General features: G+C 45.4%; 3 protein-coding genes across 3 annotated transcripts; all 3 read left to right on the top strand.

Annotated features, from left to right (window-relative positions):
- Positions 1 to 111: 111 nt before the first annotated feature.
- Positions 112 to 14,921, top strand: LOC117142923 (decaprenyl-diphosphate synthase subunit 1). The gene is made up of 8 exons (XM_033307220.1): positions 112 to 324; positions 9,070 to 9,246; positions 9,546 to 9,685; positions 10,042 to 10,183; positions 10,732 to 10,821; positions 13,233 to 13,364; positions 13,538 to 13,732; positions 14,227 to 14,921. Exons 1-8 carry the CDS (start codon positions 112 to 114, stop codon positions 14,446 to 14,448), a joined length of 1,311 nt encoding a protein of 436 aa, XP_033163111.1. The 3' UTR covers positions 14,449 to 14,921.
- Positions 14,922 to 16,386: 1,465 nt separating this feature from the next.
- Positions 16,387 to 19,056, top strand: LOC117144103. The gene is made up of 6 exons (XM_033309122.1): positions 16,387 to 16,569; positions 17,434 to 17,550; positions 17,616 to 17,892; positions 17,950 to 18,107; positions 18,177 to 18,266; positions 18,324 to 19,056. The coding sequence occupies exons 1-6, from the start codon at positions 16,387 to 16,389 to the stop codon at positions 19,032 to 19,034; spliced, it is 1,536 nt and encodes a 511-aa protein (XP_033165013.1). The 3' UTR covers positions 19,035 to 19,056.
- Positions 19,057 to 19,356: 300 nt separating this feature from the next.
- LOC117144105 lies at positions 19,357 to 20,083 on the top strand. The gene is given in 2 exon segments (XM_033309123.1): positions 19,357 to 19,476; positions 19,478 to 20,083. Coding segments are annotated over 2 exon segments (363 nt in total). The 3' UTR covers positions 19,721 to 20,083.
- Positions 20,084 to 20,174: the final 91 nt, after the last annotated feature.

Here is a 20,174-nt window from a genome sequence, read left to right as displayed (position 1 = left end):
TCTGTGCCTGTGTCTCGATCAAGAAGCTGCATCCTGCCCTTCCCAAAAAAAAAAAAAAAAACCAACGCATAAGCCCTGCTACACGAAATCCTCACAAACAACACCCACAAAATGGCCTGCTTGAGCACTTCCGGTCGCGTCGTGTGCGGCTCGCGTCGCCAGCAGACGCACAAGCTGCTCTATCAGCTCCTCGGATCCCGGCCAGGATACACAGCCCCGTCCGCCGCGACCGGATTATTCAGTCCGCCCAAAGTTCAACAGCAGGCCATGCGACTCTGCCACGGATTAAGCTTCAGCATGGGCAAGGATTACCCCGATCTGCTGGTAAGTTCATTGTCGGACGAAGCCTACACAGCGAGAAAAGTTGTGTTAAGTGGCAAAAATAGTTGAAGTAATGAAACATTTTGAAGAGGGGGGGATCCTTTTTATAAACAGTACAATTTAAGTGCTTTCTTTTAAAATTGGCAAATGTGAAATAAATCCTTATAAGAATAGGATTGCAAATGTGTTAGCTTTTTTTGCAGTGCAGAGTGCATTGGCTGCAAGCCAACTCTTTTGGCCGCTAATGCGTCTGCGTGACTTTGGCTTTTGCTGTCCGCTTTTCTTTTCTTCGCTGCGAAGCCAAAAAGAAAATGAAAGTGAAATTGGTTGCTGGCAGTTGTCCGTTGGTTGTTGCTTGTTGGTTGTTGGTTGTTGGTTGCTGGCCATTGCTTTTGTGCAAGTAGCGTGAAAAACAACTTGTTGCGCCCACAGTTGCAGTGTTGTTGTTGGCGGAAGCTGGCGCATTTATTTATTATTGTGCCTTGGCTTTTTTACCATTTGCCGAACGCCTCTGTTTTTCTCCGCTTCGTTTCCATGTGTTTTTCCCGCATTTTTGCAAGGTGAAGTTTTTCATCTGCCTCTCTTTCTGGCCCGATAATTATGTCTCTTTCTGGTCTGTCTGTAGTTTGTCATTATTTTTATATCGTTGACAAGTCGCTAGTCTGTAGTGTTTTTCTTCCTTTTTCATTTTTTCTTTGAGTTATGCAATTTCGCTGGCTGCATTTGAGCTCAGGTTTATTGCTCGTATTTATCAATATTTATCGCCCGCGTTGTTGATTTTCGCGCTATTTGCGGCGCCAATAAACAGCTGATTGGGGGCCAGTGCCCCCAAAACTGTGCTTCACTTCTCAGCTAACTGTGCGTATACGTAATATCTCAAGTGGGTTCTGTTCTGTATTGTGTCGAACATGCGGATTTGGTGCCCTTATCAGTCGGAGTAAATACTATCAGCTATTTCATTAGATTGATTAACTATTGCAAATACAGTGAATACACTGTAAGAAATAAGGAAGGTGTTTTTCTATGAGATTTACATATTTCTACTAATAACTCTGCTTTATTATAACAACTTGGCATTGCCTTAGGTGTCAAATATAAATATTAATTTTCTCTCATAATATTTTATTGTTATGGCACTATAAAGCGAGTTTACTGTAGCAAATAAAACGATTGAAATGCATGTAATTTTTAAATCCCACGAATGACGCACTGAGTGCAACAAAAGGGTCGTAAATAACCGAGCTCATTATAGAGTTATGGAGCTATTTGCCTTCCTAGGTAATATTTCTTGGGGAACATCTCCAGCCTTTGTTGCGAGTCGGAAAAACCCAGAAGGAACTTCGGGCAATTGTCTTGAAATTCAATTGGCTAGTCAAGCCTTCGGCTTAATTGCTTACTTACTCACTTATGTATGCCTTGAGTAGGCATGTATGCATAGGCCGCGATTAGTGCATCGGTTTCTCACATTTGCTATTTAGTTTATTGTTTTATGGCACGCCATTTAAGCCAACCCATTTAGTTTGGGGGGTGGTGTTCGGGAGTGCGACTTTGATTTAATTGCTTTGGCATTGCGAATGCAGTAAGTTGAATGCAGTTTGTGCATTGGCTACTTTGGCGGCCAGCCTTGGCTTGAACATATTTATTTGTATCTATGTGGCCGCCCTTTGGTCGCGTTTTGGGTATACATATGTATATGAAACGGGTTAAGTGCTCGTTAATTCACTTTAATGCACACCTTTGACACCCGTAAAAAAGACCTTGCTCTGAAAGGTTGGGGGTTTGCATTTGCCTCCCGAAAATGCGAGAAGCCAAATGATATCTTGATATCTTTCAGATAAAATTATAGTTGAGATTATATAGAAAGTAACAGTACTATAAGCAGTACTCACATATAGATATATGTTCGCAATCATATTGGAAAAAGTTTGATAATTTTGTATGCATTCGTCGTCATCGAATTATTTATGCATTTTAGTTGTTTAAGACCCTTTTTTGTTTCACTTCGGAGCCGAATAAAAATTCATTCAACGCCAAATTGGATGTGTGCCCAACTCGCATCCATCCACACGGCGGGCAGACGGCAAAGCACGAGCACCTGGAAACTGATACGTTCATCTATCATAGGTAAACAATAAACAAAACGCAAATAGAAAGCGCACGTCGCAGGCAAAGCCAAAAACCAAAAACCAAAACCGAAAAAAACGCCAACTAATAATAGTCGGCAATAGCAGTCGTAGAAGAAATTCACTTTTAACGGTTTCTTTGACTTTCTTCTTCATTTCATTTCATTTGCCAAGCTGCCGAGCGGGCTCTCCATTGTTTTGGCCAAAAGAAACCGGCCAAAAAGAAAAGGAAGTCCGACTCTTTATCTATATCTACACGTATGCGCCACACGATTTTGGCAAGAAGCCGATTGGCCAGGTCTTAGCATTCGTTATCTCTGCATCGAATTAGTTTCCCAATTTTCATATTTTCATGTTTTCCAGCGCTTCCGCCTGAAAGTATTTTCGTATCCATAAGCTTTTCACTTTCATTGCAAATGCGTGATTTTGAGCCAAGTCTTTTAACGCCAGCGTGTGAATTCGATGGGTTGATGGGACACACATATGTAGATACTCCCAAGGTGGCGGTCTTCAATTAGATTAGAGAGTCTGTGAACGGTTAGATGGATTGATTTCGGTCGATTCTCCGCGTTTTTTACGCGCTTGTGCTTAATTTGAATGCGAGGGTCTCGAGAAAGTGAAACCGAATCGCAACCTGTTTTCATTGAAACTTTTAGAAATTTTGGGCACGAAGTCAATACTCGATTAAATCAGCTGCGATTTGGCTTGTATCAATAAAAGAGGCATTTAAACAGGGTTTGGAGTGCTTAACCTACATATGGGTTCGAGATAGCGAGTAAACATATTTCTTGTACCAAATTACTCAAGAAGATATACATGCATACGTATCTCTCAATTAAAAGCTCTCAGCCCGCATTCCTTTCAGCCGTATTTCACAATCAGTCATATTCGCTAGCCACTTGTGAGAAAGTGATCATCGCGGGCATAAATACGTACGAAAGAGCCGAGCAAAAGTGGCAGATATGCTAAAAGATACATCCGTCGTATGCACGAGATGGTCATATCGTAAATCTCCGCCTTAGCGGCTGTGTCTTCATTTCTGTATTTCTGCAAAACACTTTCACTGACCCACGGTCCGAGTGGTGTTCCGGCCCTGCCAGCAGAAGTTCCAAGCCGACAGACCCCCGCCGAATAATTCTCTATCAGCTCCATATTATTTGTGTTTAATGTGCACTTGCTGGCGGCTTAATTGGCTCCTCGGAGCTTGGATGTGGGCATGCCTAAGCGGATTGCGACTGGGCCGCTGGCCTGGCTTTCGTTCAACCTGTCCCATGAGCCACACACCTGCAATGGTCTCTTTGATCGCTCGGGCTTGGCTTTGGTATTTTTCGGCCCGTACTTGCTGACCCAATTCCAGAAGACGCATGCGTTTTGGCCCGTTGTCCTAAACTGGTTTCGGGTTCGGTTTGGTTTTGGCTTGGGCTTTAGCTTTGGCTCTTTGGTTTCGGTATCGGTATTGGTATCGGTGGTTTTCGGCCTTTCTGCCGCATTTCCATCTCTTTCGCGCCAAGTCTGTTAACTGTTAATGCTTTCGGCGTTGTTTTCCTCAACAACAAATTTTCGAATTTCGATTTGAAAGCCGTAAAAGAAGCGCCGCCAAGTGCACCGAAAGAAATATTGCTAAAGAATAAGTGAGACATCAAAAATCTATTCAGTTTTTCCAACTAAAAGTATGCATAAATCTAGTCTGACTACTGAGGGAAGATATAGTAATATTTACCCAACTAGCGATATCTGTAGATTTAGATATAGGTCCCCCTTTTCTCTGTGTGCAAAGGGAGCGGTGTTGGGCGGTGGAGCAAGTTTGCCTCGGATACTTTTGACCATGTTGCATAACCCGGCCAAAACCAAAGCCATGCCCATCGAGACTGGCCAGCTGTCAGCCCGCATTTCATCAAAGTCGCTCATTGGTTTACATTGTTGATGTTTTATCAGCAATTATCATAAATTTGACTATCTTGGGCGGCGTTTGCATATGTTTCCCACACTGATTGCCTTGCTTGTTCGCAGTGTTTGCTCAACATTCTACTTCCACTCGGGGCCCTATTAATTGGCCGAGGGTTTCACCTGATTACCATTGGAATTTGGTTAAATGTTTTCCACACTCAACGATTCCGAGTTGCGACATCGCTCGGCCAGAAACTGAAACGAAAAATTAGACTTGCATTTATTGGCGGCACGCGTCGCATTGGCAGTTGCACTTCGGAATTTGTTTTTTTCCAGTCTGCGTCTGCGCTTTTTATGTAATTTTTTGGGTTGATTTACCCGCGAAGTGGCCAATGCAGGATAAACTTGAATTTTCAGGTTTTCCACCGCCAACTGGTTTCCAATTTGTCTGCAAAAACATTTTGCCTTTCCTCGGCGAACCTTAATTTCGGCTGCATTTTAGTGCCTTTGCCTTTTGACAGATTGTTATAATTACCAACGGCACACTGACACCTCCAGAAATTATGGTAGGCAACAAATATTTTCGGCCATCAAGCGATTTTCACAGGCTCTGGCGGCGTTTTACAATCGCTTGGATGTTTAGGCGTTTAAAAACGCATTCGCCATTGCTTTGGCAGCGTTTAAAGTCGCCTCCATAGGCAAATATCACGCAGCCGCCGCGTTGGACGGGCACGCACTAATTTCAATTGTGAATCGCGATTGCGCAATAACCAAACTGACGGGGGAATTCCGTGTGACTCGATGGCAGATACTGCGATGGCAGACTGCGGAAAATGGTCGGCTAAACTGGATCGGAAATCAAGTGGATATATACCAATTAATAAGTGAAAATCCACGTTTGGGATGACAACTCATTAGTTCGAAAACTCAGTGCTGATGGTGTTCACTCTTGTTTATTCGAAACATTTTTTAAAATTAACGAAGGAAGTAATTTCCGCTTTAAACAGGACTTCAATGGCAGAAGCCATAAGTCAACCCACTTCGGTACTTTTGGGGATTCCCATCTGAGCAACCGTTTGCTTTTATCTTTTGGCTCGGTGACTTGCAGACTTCAATTGGCCAATCGATTGCAGTTGTCACAGTTTCTAATGAACCCTATTGCGATCGCAATGAAACCGTGACGCATCGTGGCCTGCGCAATTGAGACATTAGCAAACAATGCCGACAGATTATGCTCGCCACACTCGAGCTGCTGCATCTCGGCGGGATTTGAGATTCAGAAGCGTTCTCAATGCCGCGACGAGCACTTTGTCAAACACAAATTGCCCAGTTTGGAGGCAAACACTCGGCCACTTTGGCATTCACACTCACTTGAGCTCGGATGCCTGCGGTGCGACTGGGTTGTTAACACGCATGTTAACCACTTGCCAGCGAACTTGGCTAATGAAGAAGCTCCCGCGGTTCAAATCGAACGGAGAAATTACAAAGCCAATCGTTGCCGCCCCGCCTCCATCTTCCCCTTTTGGCCCACAAAAGCGTTGGTTATGTCAGCCGTGGCAACACAACCGCAGCGATGACAAAAAGGGAAAGTAAGTCCAAAGCCCCGTCTTCGCGGCCCTCAGCTGTGCTCACTTTCTTGGCCGTGTCTTGTGTCCGCTTTTGGCCAATACCTCGCTTTTGGCCGCTTCCGCTGCCGACGGCCTGTCATGTTCGATCGCAGCGGCGGTATTTCTTTTTGGCCAGCCAGAAAAGGAAGCAATTAAAATGTTTGCGAACTGATGACAGCAGGGCTTTTCGATGTTGCCAAGGTCGCAGGAGCTCTTTCATCCTTCAGACATCAATCTTTCTGATCAAAGAAGTCAGCCAAGTAAGACCGATTGTCACATAAGCACAGCTTGTTAACAAATTAAGTTAATTGCGTCGAATAATGAATGTTCTTTCGCTACGCAAGGTAGGCACAGAATTGTGAGTTGTTTGCCATAATTGAATAGTTTTCGAATCGCAGGTGCTAACAATTTGTGTACTGCGAATTGGCCTCCATTAAAATAGCAACATGCAATGGTAATTTTCGAGCTTCTCATATTGCCATATTGAATAAAAAATGGCTTATGATGCCGCATACAAATGGCCAAAAGAAACTGAGCGAATTCCGGGCCAAACAAGAGCAGAAATCACAACAATGCGAGGCTCTGGACAAAAGTGAGTCGTAAAGCCTTCAATAAGCAATGCAAAATGTCGCAATTTCCCCGGTTTTATGTGGGCCTTTCAATCAAAACAGACATCAATCAGTGCGATTTTGGCCCGGCACTCGAAAGTGTTTAAATACTTTCAGCCGTTAATTGTCTACATCTTCAGTTGGCAACTCCGAGTGGGCTGGGCTTTGGTCTGAATTGGATGGTACACATCTGGAGAGGATTATGTCGTGGGAGCGCCCTGGGGCGAAAATTCCATTTCCAGTTTTGCTTGATTCGCCTTTGGCACTTGGCTGCCGATATTTGCACACGCCGCTAAATGCTGCAATTGCTTTGATCACTGCGCCCATTTTGGCCAATTTTTCCACAATTAATCTAATGGCTGCGAAAATGCGCGTATTTAAATGAAAATTGGCAGAGGCGCCGCCGGCCACTAAGCAAATAAAAGTAAATTATCAGCCGCATTGTTGCCGAAGAGATCGTTATTATTATTTCCTTTCGAATCGATGTGAAAGTTGGCTTGCCAATCGTCGCGGCTCCTCTTTTGTGGCCAGTTGCATGTGGGGCAAAAGGAGGTTAAACTGGATATCTCTCGGAGTTCGGTTGCTCCGGGCCAATTGCGGTTTAACCTTATCAACCGATGCCAGATTACCTCGCAAGCCGAACTCCACTCACTAAAAACATCCAACGAAGATTAGTCCAATGTTTGATTAATCGAGTAATGTACGTGCATCCCCACTTTTCTAGATACTTCGCGATTTCCTTGCCCCGGTTGCACAATAAACCAAGTCGAGCTGACTGAGTCCCAATCCTCGGTTCGTCTTCAGCAGTCAAGTGCAACGAAAGAGTCCACTTCCTATGTGGTTAATTCGAGTGCTGTTGCTTTTGGCTTTGTGCACGCAATAAGCTCGCAAAACTGCAGTTTGAATTTGCATTGTGAGATTCGGTGGGATCTAAGGCTTTGTAGGCACCCAGAATGAAACGCAGATCGTTGACCTGGCTTCATTATACTACACTCGGGCACTTCATCCATAACATGACCAAGTGGCCAACGGCAAGCAGTTCAATGGGTTTAGAGGCACTTAAAATCCGTTCGGCTTTCGTGGGCACCTGTGAAAAGCGTTTTACAACGCTTAAAAGTCATTCAACGTTTGCGGCCAACTCGAAATGGCCACAATTAAATGCATTTCTGCACGTTCCACGCAAAGAAATGGCTGTGCGTCTCGGTTTCTGTTACTTTTGGCCTTTGCAAAATATTATCAACTAATTTTAATTTGGCGCACATATTGAAAACGAAAGCCACCGCGACTCGCATTTAATTGGATTTCTTCCGGCTGCTGCTGTAAATTGTGATGCGTCGATTTTGTAATAAGCCACCGATCGCACGGCGCGCTTTCTACTCGCCAAAAGCAAAGCCCATTCCGATGTTTATGACACATATTAAATATGAAACTGGGTCATTACAAGCTCTTTTCAATGGTCAACAATTTGTTTGGGTATTTTACGATGCTGTGGGCCCCCTGGCTGCCCCTTCGGTGACCAAAACCGAACCAGTTTGCCATCCAAAAGCCCACACGTGTATTCCCAACCACGCAGATGATGATCATGATGCTGCTGATGATGCTGCACAAGATGCGGATGAAGACCGCTGGCCAAGGGCGGCAAGTGATGGTCATTGGCCCGTGGCAGGACTCCAGGGCCACAAGTGGGTCATCGCGTACTCCGCAATCACACCCAGTCGAAATGGCCAAAGATATAGATTCGATGGTGTAAAAGTAGCTACCTCCGCTGACAGCTGGCAACATCGAATTTACATGTTATCATGCCAGCATGTGTGGCGCTTTATTGACAGACTGAGAGGCTGACTGGTTGATTGGTTGACTGGTTGACTAGTTGACTAGTTGACAGGCTGCACAAGAAGCAAACAAATGCAAACATTGCATAATGGCACATAAACGGATTTGAAAAGAAAATCAACTCAAAAGCAATGCACTGCGAGAAATTATAAGTGACTAGCTATTGGGTTTCTGATTAATTGATCCAAGCAAAGTGCAACTTCTTTTTAACTTTGCGATTAAGAAAGTATTCATTCGTCTTGTAAGGTTCAAAGTTTTTTCCTGTGTGGAAAATGGCACTACTTTTTGGTCGCCAACAATTTAGCAACAATTCAGCAGAGCAGCGCGTGTTGCTCTCTTTTGTGTCGGCAACAAAAGGATTTGTGGTTTTAACCATTCAAATTTTGGCGACAAGGTCAAGAGTCGCGCGAGGGCGTCAACAAGCGACTACAATTAGTTGGCCATTTACGGGGGTTACAGCCCAAGACTGTAGCCACTGCAATTTTCCAGTTATTAATTTTTCGGCTAAAACTGAAAACAGAAAACACGCCGGCGGGCAAGGCAAAACTTGTTAGACGTGACACAGCCGCAATTGAAAGTTGTTAAGTGACTTGTTTGCTCCATCATTATTCACACTTTGTTAGTAATTGCAGCCTTTGCCCGAAATCGCCATCGAAATCGCTAACCGTTCTACCATTTTCCAACTTGCAGCAAAGTCCCCACAAGTGCAGCCAATCGCTGCAGTACTCGCAGAGTTCCAAGGCGAATCTGAGGCAGCACAGCTCGGTCCACACACAACAGCCGGCAGGTCCTGTGAGGGAGTTCCAGATCGATCCCTACATCATACTCGATGACGACCTCAAGTACTTCTACGACGATGTGCGATATGTAAGTGGTTAAATATTGGTCAGATAATTCCTAGATCCTTATTAGTTTGAAGTTTGAATGAAACAAATATGCCATGTCCAACCGCAAATCTTAAACACACCAACTGAGTTTGGTCAGCAGTTCCATTCCAGATGCTAAGAACGTCATTCATTAGATGGTTTTTTCCCTCAAAACGAGGCGATTTTTTTCTCGCGCCCCAGAACACAAATATTTGCGTATTTAGGCCAGATTCTACTGAACGGAGAAAACAACTGGAAGTGGGCCTGACTAATTCCCCCTTTCGGATCTTCTTCTTTCAGCTGCTGAAGTCGGGCACATCCCAGCCAGAGTTGGACACCATCGCCAGCTATTACTTCGATGGCCAGGGCAAGGCTCTGCGACCCATGGTTACCATGCTGATGGCCAAGGCGATAAACTATCACCTGAACAACGAGTCACAGTGAGTCAATTTACTATTTAATATCTAAATAACAAGACTTTACAAGCTGAATAATGGTAGTCGTAAAAGAATACTGCATCTGTTTTTGATTTTATTATTTTCAAAAAGAACTCATGGTTATTACCTAATATAAATATATTCACATTTATAATGAACCTACTTTTTTTAAAGTACAGTAGAGCTTAAAATGTTGCTATTAGTTGAAGAAGACTTTTCTGTGTAGACGAGTGTAATTGATTAGCACGGTTTTGCGAAATGTGCGCAGCCCGACCGAATGAAATCACCCTACATAGGTAGATGTAGTTTCGGATTTTTGCCCTAATCCTAAATCATGTATCTTCCTATCGCCTTGACAGCCAATTAGTACACAAACAGCGACAGATCGCCCTCTTCTCGGAGATGGTGCACTCGGCCAGTCTGGTCCACGACGATGTCATCGATCAGTCGGACTTCCGACGCGGCAAGCCCAGCGTGAACGCTCTGTGGAACCACAAGAAGGTAAGGATCGGTCCGCGTGACATAGGTGGTATCTGTGGCATCATCGGTGCCACCGATGTTTGCCAGAGCCAAACAAACAAAGCCAAACACGCGCCCGAGTCGCTCGGCAACCGAAACAGCCGAATAGCAATCATTGGGGCCCAAAGCCTGACTTTGACATCAATTTGTTGCGTATTTCGATTTGAAGTGTTTATTGACTTTGTCAACATCCATCTTGCATCATTTGAAAGGCCTCAAAATCGAATGGCGATGCCGCTGGCCGCTGCGTTCAATAATTCAATAGTAGATCCCAAAATAGTTCCCTTTCGACATGTCTTCAAATTAAAATGCACAAGTTAATCCAATCGCATCTTCACAAGAAGCGGAAATTTCTCGCCTTTGATTGTATCGCCGCTCATCTTAGTCACATGTCGGTTGGGTTTTCTTGCTTTCAAGCCAACTTGCTGCTGGCTGTTAACGTTGCAACACATAACTGTCTTGCCGCGATTGTGTTGGCCGATCTTTTGTTATGGCCGCTTGTTTCTGACCATGTCTCATCGCTTTTACAGGTCACAATGGCTGGTGATTACATCTTATCGATTGCCTCGATTATGATAGCTCGTCTGCGCAGCGATGATGTGACGATCGTGCTGAGTCAGGTAAGGAAACTTCGAGTTGCAAGGATATGACTAATGACGAGCTTCAAACTGAATGTACTATATATAAGTAACAATCAATCATTGTATAAAAATAACTTTGCTGCTTAAAATTCTACCATAAACAAACATTTGTAGAAGATACCAAGTGCCTCGCACATTTTATGCTGCTAGTTAATTGCCAGAGCAAACTGAAAAGCTAAGAAACTTACTTAGAAAGGCTGCCCATCTTAAAAACGCGCGGATTCTGGGTAAATATATCTGTACACAAGAACGAGCCTTTAGTTTTATGCCAAGAAAGTACGTAATCGCATCAGCTGCCAAGTTTCACACGATTGATGGACCAGCATTTGTCTTGAACTGATGAAAGTTTCTCGTTCTGTTGGTTGGGAAACCCAAAACCAGTTGCCGCTTTTAATGGGGCACAAATCACCGGGCCTGCAAACTTCCTGCGTCCCTGGAAGTTGGATCCCCAAGGTTTGCCCTTCGCCAGAGTTCGAGAAACTTTGCAAAAAGCGGCATTCACTTTTCATGAGTCGGAAATGGGCATTCGTGTCCTTGTGAATCCCCCGCATTCCGCAGAAATACTCACACGTAGTTCCTACGAATTTCGAATTAGTCACAGCTGCCATGGAAAGTGAAACCAGATCTATTGCCCTGGAAGCCAAGACCAAGGTGGCTCCGAATCTCAGATCTCTTCAAGCTCCCAGCTTCCCTGCATATTTACACAATCGAGCCAGTTAATAGCCAAGGCAAACACAATAAACTTGCCTACGTTTTTGGGTTACACATTTGGCGTTTTCTCAATTCGCGTGGAAAAAACATGCGTAACACCTGAGGATTGGCCTGAAGATGGCCAAGGTGCGGCCCAGACACTTATCCGCCGCTATTTGTCTATATGATTAACCCGATCTGGGCGATATCATACTCGTGCGTCTATCGCATAATGTGGCTCATTTGCATGCCAAGCACTTTGACCCCAGCAAAACGAAACTTTCTTCGCGATCGTGAGATCATTCGTCTTGAAACTAGTTCTAAGCCAAACTGGTCGCCACTATGCAAATTTCTCTGGGCTGCCGAATTTGCACATATGTATGAAGAAAAGTTAGGGATGAACCGATTAAAGATCTATTCTAAGTAGTTTGTCCAACTGGTTTGGTAATCAAAACCTGTGCAAATTGATGTGCTAAGAAACCAGATTCTTTGTGTCCAAAACTTTGTATTCATACAACTCTGTTTGTCACTCGTTTATAGACGACTTTTGCCAGTTTCTTTCATCTACGACAATCTACAATCTTCGGCATATATTTATCCGATTTTTCATATTAAATATGCTGTGCACGTGTCTGAATAAAATCAGCGGTTTCTAAGACGTCGGATGGCATTAATAAAATGGGTAGAATGTCCGTCTGCCTTTCAATCAAGTGAATTTATGACTATCCCCGCATTTTGGGCTAAACCAAACGGTTATCACTTTTAACGCCGTTGGAAAACCCACTTTATATTAGGCTCATAAGCTGCGAAGAGTACATAACAATTAATTGTTTCAGTGTATAATCTCTGAAAATGACTGAATGCCGCCAAAATCCCCTGGTCGGAAGCTGGCGATTGAAAAAGAAAATTCCCAATAAGTGGCTTGCAAAGTGGCTTCGAGGCTAAAGCATAGTTTTTCCGAAAATTGCACTCGATTCCGCGAGCGCTGCATTTGGTCTCATTTAGCTGCTTAAAAGGCGGCATTGTGATAATTTGTCTGGCTCCAAATGCACTTGTTGGCCAAGTTGTTAGAGCTCACGCACTTGTAGTTGGCTTTTTGTCCGTGTTAATTAACATTGAAAGTCCAGCGGTGGTCGCTCCGAGGAATTTGGCCGGGCATTTTGGCCAGAAACTGTTGGCCAGTTGCGGCCGCCTCACCTTGAGCTCCTTGGTGGAAGCCGCCATTTTTCAGCGCCCACTATTGTTTGCCAATGATTTTGACAACTGCCTGTGAATTTCTCGTCCGAATCAATGAAAATGCCTATGCGAAGGCGAATCGAAGGGCGTGCCACACAATTGATGGGCAAACAGAAGCGGCGATAGCCAAAATATCCATCTTCTTTGGAGCTCTGAATGAAGTCTTGTTTGCCAGATTCATTTGGCACAATTGTATTTGCTGTTTGCATGCGAGGTTTTAGCCAAGCGGAAGTTACACACACACACGAGCGTATCAGCGCGACGAAATGCTATATCTGTAATAGCCATATTCATATTGGAAATTCTACCAATTTTTGATCAGTGTAGGGGAAACATTGCGAATGGCGTAATGAACCATTCATCTGCGAGCGGGAATCCCAGGCCGAGAACAATTGAAGCCATAACCATATCCCCAACCACTCACTGTGACATATTTATGACGCCTTGTCCGTAATCTCTTGCAGATCTTGACCGATTTGGTCCAAGGCGAGTTCATGCAGCTGGGCTCAAGGGAAACGGAGAACGAGCGCTTCGCCCATTACCTGACCAAGACATACAGGAAGACCGCATCGCTGATCGCCAATGCACTGAAGGCGGTGAGTATTCATTACCATCATGCGAGCCCGACCAGACCAGGCACTTATGGGCCAGATCCGAGCCGCTTAATTCGGCAATTAGTGTGCACGCAGTCTCGCGCCATTGTGCCCAATCCCCTGCAATTTAAGCTGATCTTGAACCCTCTATTCTCGATTCTCCGGCTCTCCTGCAGACCGCCGTGATTGCCCAGGCCGACGACAACGTGGCCGAGGTGGCCTTCCAGTACGGACGCAACATCGGCTTGGCCTTTCAGCTGGTCGACGACATGCTGGACTTTGTCTCCTCCACCGAGCAGATGGGCAAGCCGACGGCTGCGGATCTGAAGCTGGGTCTGGCCACCGCCCCCGTCCTCTTTGCATGCGAGAAGGTGAGTGCGGAACCTGGGATCCGTTGGATATTTCCTAGTTGGCTTGCCAACAAATCTAAGCTGATTCGTTGTGTACACAGAGAAAAATGTTTACATAAGTCATCAATATCCCTTAAATTGTAGATGTATAAAAGTAGCCACAAAAAATATGACAATTTTCACTTACAATTTTTCTCTGTGTATAAATGAGCTAGATTGAGTTGTCTCTTTGTCCAGATGTCTATTGGCTATGCATCCAAAGTGGCTTCCCGCCGTCGCAACGATGATGTATTCATGGTGCCGGCGGTGAAGGTGTGATGATGTCATGTGGGTGGGTGGTTGGCTAGATGCGCAGATGATACAATGGGCCTGTAACTCATCAATTGCCACCGATTACCAATGCCCATTTGCTATGCATTCCGCGGGCTGCGCACGCGTGCAGTGCGTTTAAAGCCGCTCCGTAGCTGCATACTGCATAACCAGCATAATTGAAATGCCTTTTCCGTACATTCCAGTACCCCGAGCTGAATCCCATGGTGATGCGGCGCTTCAGCGAGCCCGGCGACGTGGAGCGCGCCTTCGAGCTGGTGCACAAGTCGCACGGTCTGGAGCAGACCCGCTTCCTGGCCAAGAAGCACTGCAACGAGGCGATACGGCTGGCCCAGGAGCTCACGGAGTCGCCCTACCAGAAGGGCCTCCAGGTGGTCGCCGACTTAGTCATCAACCGCATGAAGTAGAGCCGAGCACCCGGACACCCTAACATACACCATACCCGTAATGCAATAATAATAATAATAATAACAATAGTGTTATGTAGGCCCCTTGATGTGTGGATCAAGTCCTGTTCAGCCGGCGGGCCAATTTGTAAACAAGAATTATTATTTAGTTTTTAGGCATTTGTTGTTGACACTGTAAATAATTGCATAAACAAACCTAATCAACACACACTAAACGGCAACGATCGCTGTACATAACATAATTACGAGATGTTCAATGAATTTTTGACAAATTTTGTATGCAATGTTTTTCGACACGTTTATTTATATGTATAGAGAGCGAAATATGAGCCAAAAGCCAACAACAATAGGGGAAACGAGAAAATTGTACAAACATTTCTTCAAATAAAAGAATGGAAATGGGTAGCCAGGCGAGCACCAAATGAGGAATCTACTATAAAGGAAAATGTTTATTAGTCAATGCAACAAAGAAAGCCGCCAGTGTGTAGAGCGATATTTTTAATACGAAGCACGAGGAGCATAATTGGTTTATTTTATATTAATACTTGATTTAGGGCATTTCATGCCTAAATGGTTCAATGGTTCAATGCCTGCACTCTGTTTAAAATCCCTTCCGACCGCACAAACTTGTAACTTAAAGTGGAAAGCCCGTAGTTTAGCTGGATTAAATAAAATATTTTGAACCATTCGCGCATGAAATGCATATTATAATATGTTCTGTAAGAAATGAAACGAGGATTGTCGTGAAACAATGCTGCCCAGTCTTAATTTTAAATCTTTCTTCTCCGCCTCTAATGCAATAGTAATCTAAAAGACATTTGAAACGAAATCGAACCGCAGACCCCATTTCGAAATGTTCTACAACTCTTTTTAGATGTAAGTTTTTATTTTAATTTATGAACACAACCTCAGTTAAGTTAGTCAGCGAAATTCGTTTTTTGTCCGTTTAGTTTTGATGCAAATTCATTGGGCTCCTTTACAGCCTGCTCTACACTGAAAGAAAGGCAAATGAGAGATAAAACGCGGAAATTTGCTGGCTAGTTCATCAATACAATTGGGTGCTGACGACGATATACCCACACATTTCAGAGTGCGAACGACAAAATAATGATAAAGATGTTGATATTGATACTTGTAATTACGATATTTGTACACTTAAAGAGATGAATAAAAATTCGATTTTGTAAAACAAACAAAATGGAGATGATTTCGCCGCTTGTAGCTGCGCAACATATTAACCACCAACCAGGCTGACCCAGTGAAATAGTTTTGGACATGGCCAAAGTGCCTCATGTTGCGACGGGCATGGCTGAAACCGAAATTGGGGCAAACAAATAAATTTGGCGGTGTGAGCTGCCTGAAATTGTAGCTGCCACACGGGGCGTATGAGTAATGCAAGCTGCTTAGGCTTGCAAGAGCTTTTCAATTTAAAACATCAACAAGTTTCGTATTAAGAGGCACGCAATACTGCAGTAGACTTACTTTTCCGTACTTAATTAATACAGAGCATCACGATTCAGGTTAAGCCAACGCAGCCGTGGCATAATTTCCAACATAAAGTCAATATATTTTATGTCCAGGCAGCCTAGCAAAGTGGAGCAGGCAAACATCGTGTCTAACTGGCGAAATATTTAAATAGCCAGACCAAATTGGCTGAGGTTTCGATATCCTTCGACGCGCCTTCAAGGACAGACGACCGAAGTGTGCCTTAACCTAGGTTATAAATAGTCGGGCGTGCTGCCTAGACAACCGACCCATCATCCACGGCCCTTTAGTGCCTGGCACGGATCCTGGCAGCCAATTCGGCGGTTAAACGGCTTGGACGGGACACGAGACCGATTCAGTAACGCCGCGTTTGCTGAACGCAGCGCTACTTCCGTTCTCGTTCTCCCAGTTTCCCAGATATCCAGATAGGACTTCCAGAGCATACGAAGAGCCATGACGACTAGCGATGAAATGGGCATGGGCGGCAACTTCTGCCACGACCACATCCAGCATCCGCTGATGTGGTGCGATGAGAAGAAGCGTCTTGTGGAGCGCAAGAATGCAGAGGAGAGTCTTCGCATGTGGCGGCGCAGGAAGGCGGAGGAGTGTGCTCGCAAGGAGAAGGATAAGCAGGAGGTGGGTACCAGTGCGTATGTGTGATATTTCCAGACCGTGCGTATGAGTTATATTTTAGGGTTAGTAGTTATTTAAAACACCTTAATCTTGGAATTATGAACCCTAAATGTATTAGTTCAAAAACTTTAAAGGCGATAATCAATTCACCAAGTTCCAAGTTCTTTTGAAAGTCTAAGGCAAAACCAGAAACGAACCTATGACAATCGAAAAACATCTCGAACCACGCGATAGTTGCAACTTTCGGTAAGTTCAAAGACCTGCCCCAAGCAACATGTAAGGCATCCGCCCGCGCGGATCTGGTTCAACAAACCCTTTGACAATTTCGACTTCGGTAATCAAATCACCTCTCTTCGGCTAAAAGCCCAACTAAATGCCAGTTGGGTGCTCCGGCGAGTCCTTGCGTGACTGGAGTCCTGGCTCCTTGCTCCACTACCTATCACAACCTGCAGCTGTGTGAAAGCGCCAGCCGAAATGTGGGTGAAAAAAATCAGTGAAATGCAAATCGCCGTTCGCTGCAACTATAACAACAACCTACTAACAAAGTTTGTGGGCGAGGGCAGCAGGAGCTCCAGGATTTGCCAATTTCCGTAAACAAACATCGCCACACTTCGCGGAGTGACACGACGAGGTGGGTTGAGGCAGTCTGGAGCCATAAATAGGCTGCCACCCAATCGATAAGGCATAACTCGGTGTTGTAATCGTCCAGCGGAAGGATTTAATGTAGTTATGTTGTGACTTTATTGCGGGTAATGCGATTCATGATCTTAGCGGAGGATACGCTAGTTTGCATTAAGGATTAATTACTTGAAGATCAAATCTTAACAGTCTTAATTGTTTTAATACCAACAATGTTCCTTCATCCAGTACTACGACCTGTTTCACCAACATTGTCCTTGGGGTCGACCTGGTGGTGGGGCACCCAACGTAGAGGTGCGCCGCAAGGACATCACAGCCGCAGGCCTTCACTCCACGCCCACAGTGGTAAGGACTCTTGAATCCCTATCTCGAATTATATATTCTACTCCAATAATTTCAATGTGCCGCAGACCAATGCCCACCGAATGAATCTGCTGCAGCCGTGTCGCTACAACGACTTCTTCTCGATGCAGAAGAAGTGCCACAACAACCCGCTGGCCGCCTACCATCACCACCACCACCACGCCCCGCCTGCCCCGCCGCCGGGTGGTCGACTGGGCCACGCGCACTCGGTTCATCACCTGCAGGAAAGTGGTCCCAGGAGCAGCACCGTAACGATTTGCGAGCGGGAGATTCCGCACAAGCCCGGAGCGGCAGTTGGTGTCAATGTGGCCAAAAACGCCAACGGTGAGAGCCTTCACATCGAGCTGAAAGAGCATCCTTCAATGTCGTTTCGCAATAAAGGCCATGTGGACATAGAATTGCGTTACAAGCCCTCTCCGCCGTGCAAGGGCAAGCCGCTCCTGGAGAAGATCGTGGTCAGCGAGAGTGAGCAGCGATGTCCTTTGCAGGAAAAGCTGGCCACTCAGAAGAAGCGCCTGCAGGCCAAACTAGAAAAGCCGGTGAGCGGCACTTATTACGCCCCCTGAAACCAAGTTTAACTGATTCCTCTTCATCTGTCCTCCTTCTAGTCCTGCAAGGAGCCCTGGGGCAAGGCGGGTCCGGGCGGCAAGCCCTGGCGGAGTCCCAAGGAAGTGGGCAACACGTTCTTGAAGTCACTGGTGGGTATCAGTAGCTAGTGCCCATATGTACACTGTTTAAATTTAATCTAATTTCAGGGTTGGACGAACAAGGAGATGCTGAAGGAGTTGGACCAGGATAACCCGGTGACTCCGGCGGAGAAGAATACCTTTCGCAAATCGCGACCGGGCAAGCCACCAAAACCGCAGCGCTGCTGTGAGTTGTGCACTTGCAACTGTCCCGCCATGCAAAAGAGTCCGCCCAAGCCGTCGCCACTTTCACTTCCCATTCCGCCGGGCAAGAAGTGCCCGGGTCCGCCAGGTCCGCCGCCCGGAAAGATGCTGCACCACTTGAAGCCGCAAGACTGCGGCGGCAAGCCCGTCAAGCTGTGCCCCCGCATGGCGTCGAGAGGTCCCTGTCCCGGGAGCACCAGTACCGCCACTCCGGATGCCAGCACGGCGGGAGGAAACGGGGGAGCCTATGGCGAGGGTGGCGGGGTGGAGCTGGTTCCCCTGCTCGCCAGAAGGCGTGGCATGCACCGACCCATCAGCCTCTCCAGCACGGACGTGACCAAGAGGACGCCGTCGCACGATAGGTACGCATCCAAGCACAAGCATCCACCAAAGAACTGTCAGCTGACCACCACCAAGATCAAGTGCATCAACAGCATCATCAAGAACATCAGCCACATGAAGCGGCTGCCCAAGAATCTGAACTGCAAGCTGCAGTGTTGCAGTTGCGATTGCCCCACGGCCTTGGCCACGGGCTGCTGCCTCAAGCGGCTGACCCTGCACATTCGCCAGGCTTAAGGCCCACGTTCTTTCAATCCTGATCCCCTCCTGCTTTCATAGTTCCATTCCACCACCTATCCGCTCCCTCCGTTTCTCATTTGCTTGCTCTGCGCCAGACATTGAAACGAAAGTCCGCTTGCCCCTCTGTGCTTTTGCCTTGTGATCTTGTCCTGTTAATGGTTTCTCTAATCCCCCACTTCTCCTCGGCTCATCCAGCAAGAAAATATCCATTGTAATACAAGTGAAAGTATAGCAACCAAACGAGCAAACCAAATACCAATCTCACCAAAATCAAACAAACCGCAACAGCAAAAATCAAAAATCATAATACCAATCTTCTATGTATGTATCCCCGTGCAAAACGAATTGAACTGAAAACCGAAAATCGCTCGGAAATTCGAAAATTCGAAATCTGAAAAATCGAACTGATATAAATGAAACTATAATATTGCTGCCCACCCAACTGACCGACAACCAGGATCCAAACGGCCGCCGACATGCGCTATCTGCACGACCTGAATGTCCAGATCTCCCAGAACCGTCGATCCGTCTCCGTTTCCAAGCAACTGGACAGGGATCTGTGCAACCAGCACTTCGACACCTTCGAAACGTTCTGGGGCAGACCAGGACATGGAGCCCGTGGCGACAAGATCAACAAACTGAAACTGGACAATCTGCTCTACGGCGCCAGCGAATCGGCGTAAGGCCAAGGGTTCCTGGATATTCAAGGATATTCCCTCACCTTCTGACTGGCTCGTAGTTTGTGTGCTTAAGTCATCTGCTCAGAAATCAATCGATGCCAAGACCCATGAGATCACATTACTGGACTAATTATTCATGTATTACTATTTTTGGTTCTCCAAGTTCGCATTTCCAGTAATATTAACATCAAGCTATATGTCATTTGTACCATCTCTGTGAAAATTTTGCCAACTTGCTTCTAGTAAGTTGACCAAAGTTTTGAATAGGTAGGTGGTTTTCCAAATTAAGGGAAAACTAAAAAATATAGTCAGGGTGGTGAATTACAAAATCTCTTTGGAAGGAAAGTTTAAGTAGTTTAATAAATAGGTAATAAAGATCTACGAACTCTTTCAAAGCTCTGTTAATTGATATTGAGTAATAATTTATTTTGGCTTGTATCTAGCATAAGTAATATCT

The sequence above is a fragment of the Drosophila mauritiana genome, chromosome 3R (assembly GCF_004382145.1).
Source record: "Drosophila mauritiana strain mau12 chromosome 3R, ASM438214v1, whole genome shotgun sequence".
In the NCBI taxonomy this organism is placed as follows: domain Eukaryota; kingdom Metazoa; phylum Arthropoda; class Insecta; order Diptera; family Drosophilidae; genus Drosophila; species Drosophila mauritiana.
This window is presented reverse-complemented; position numbering and strand designations above follow the sequence as displayed.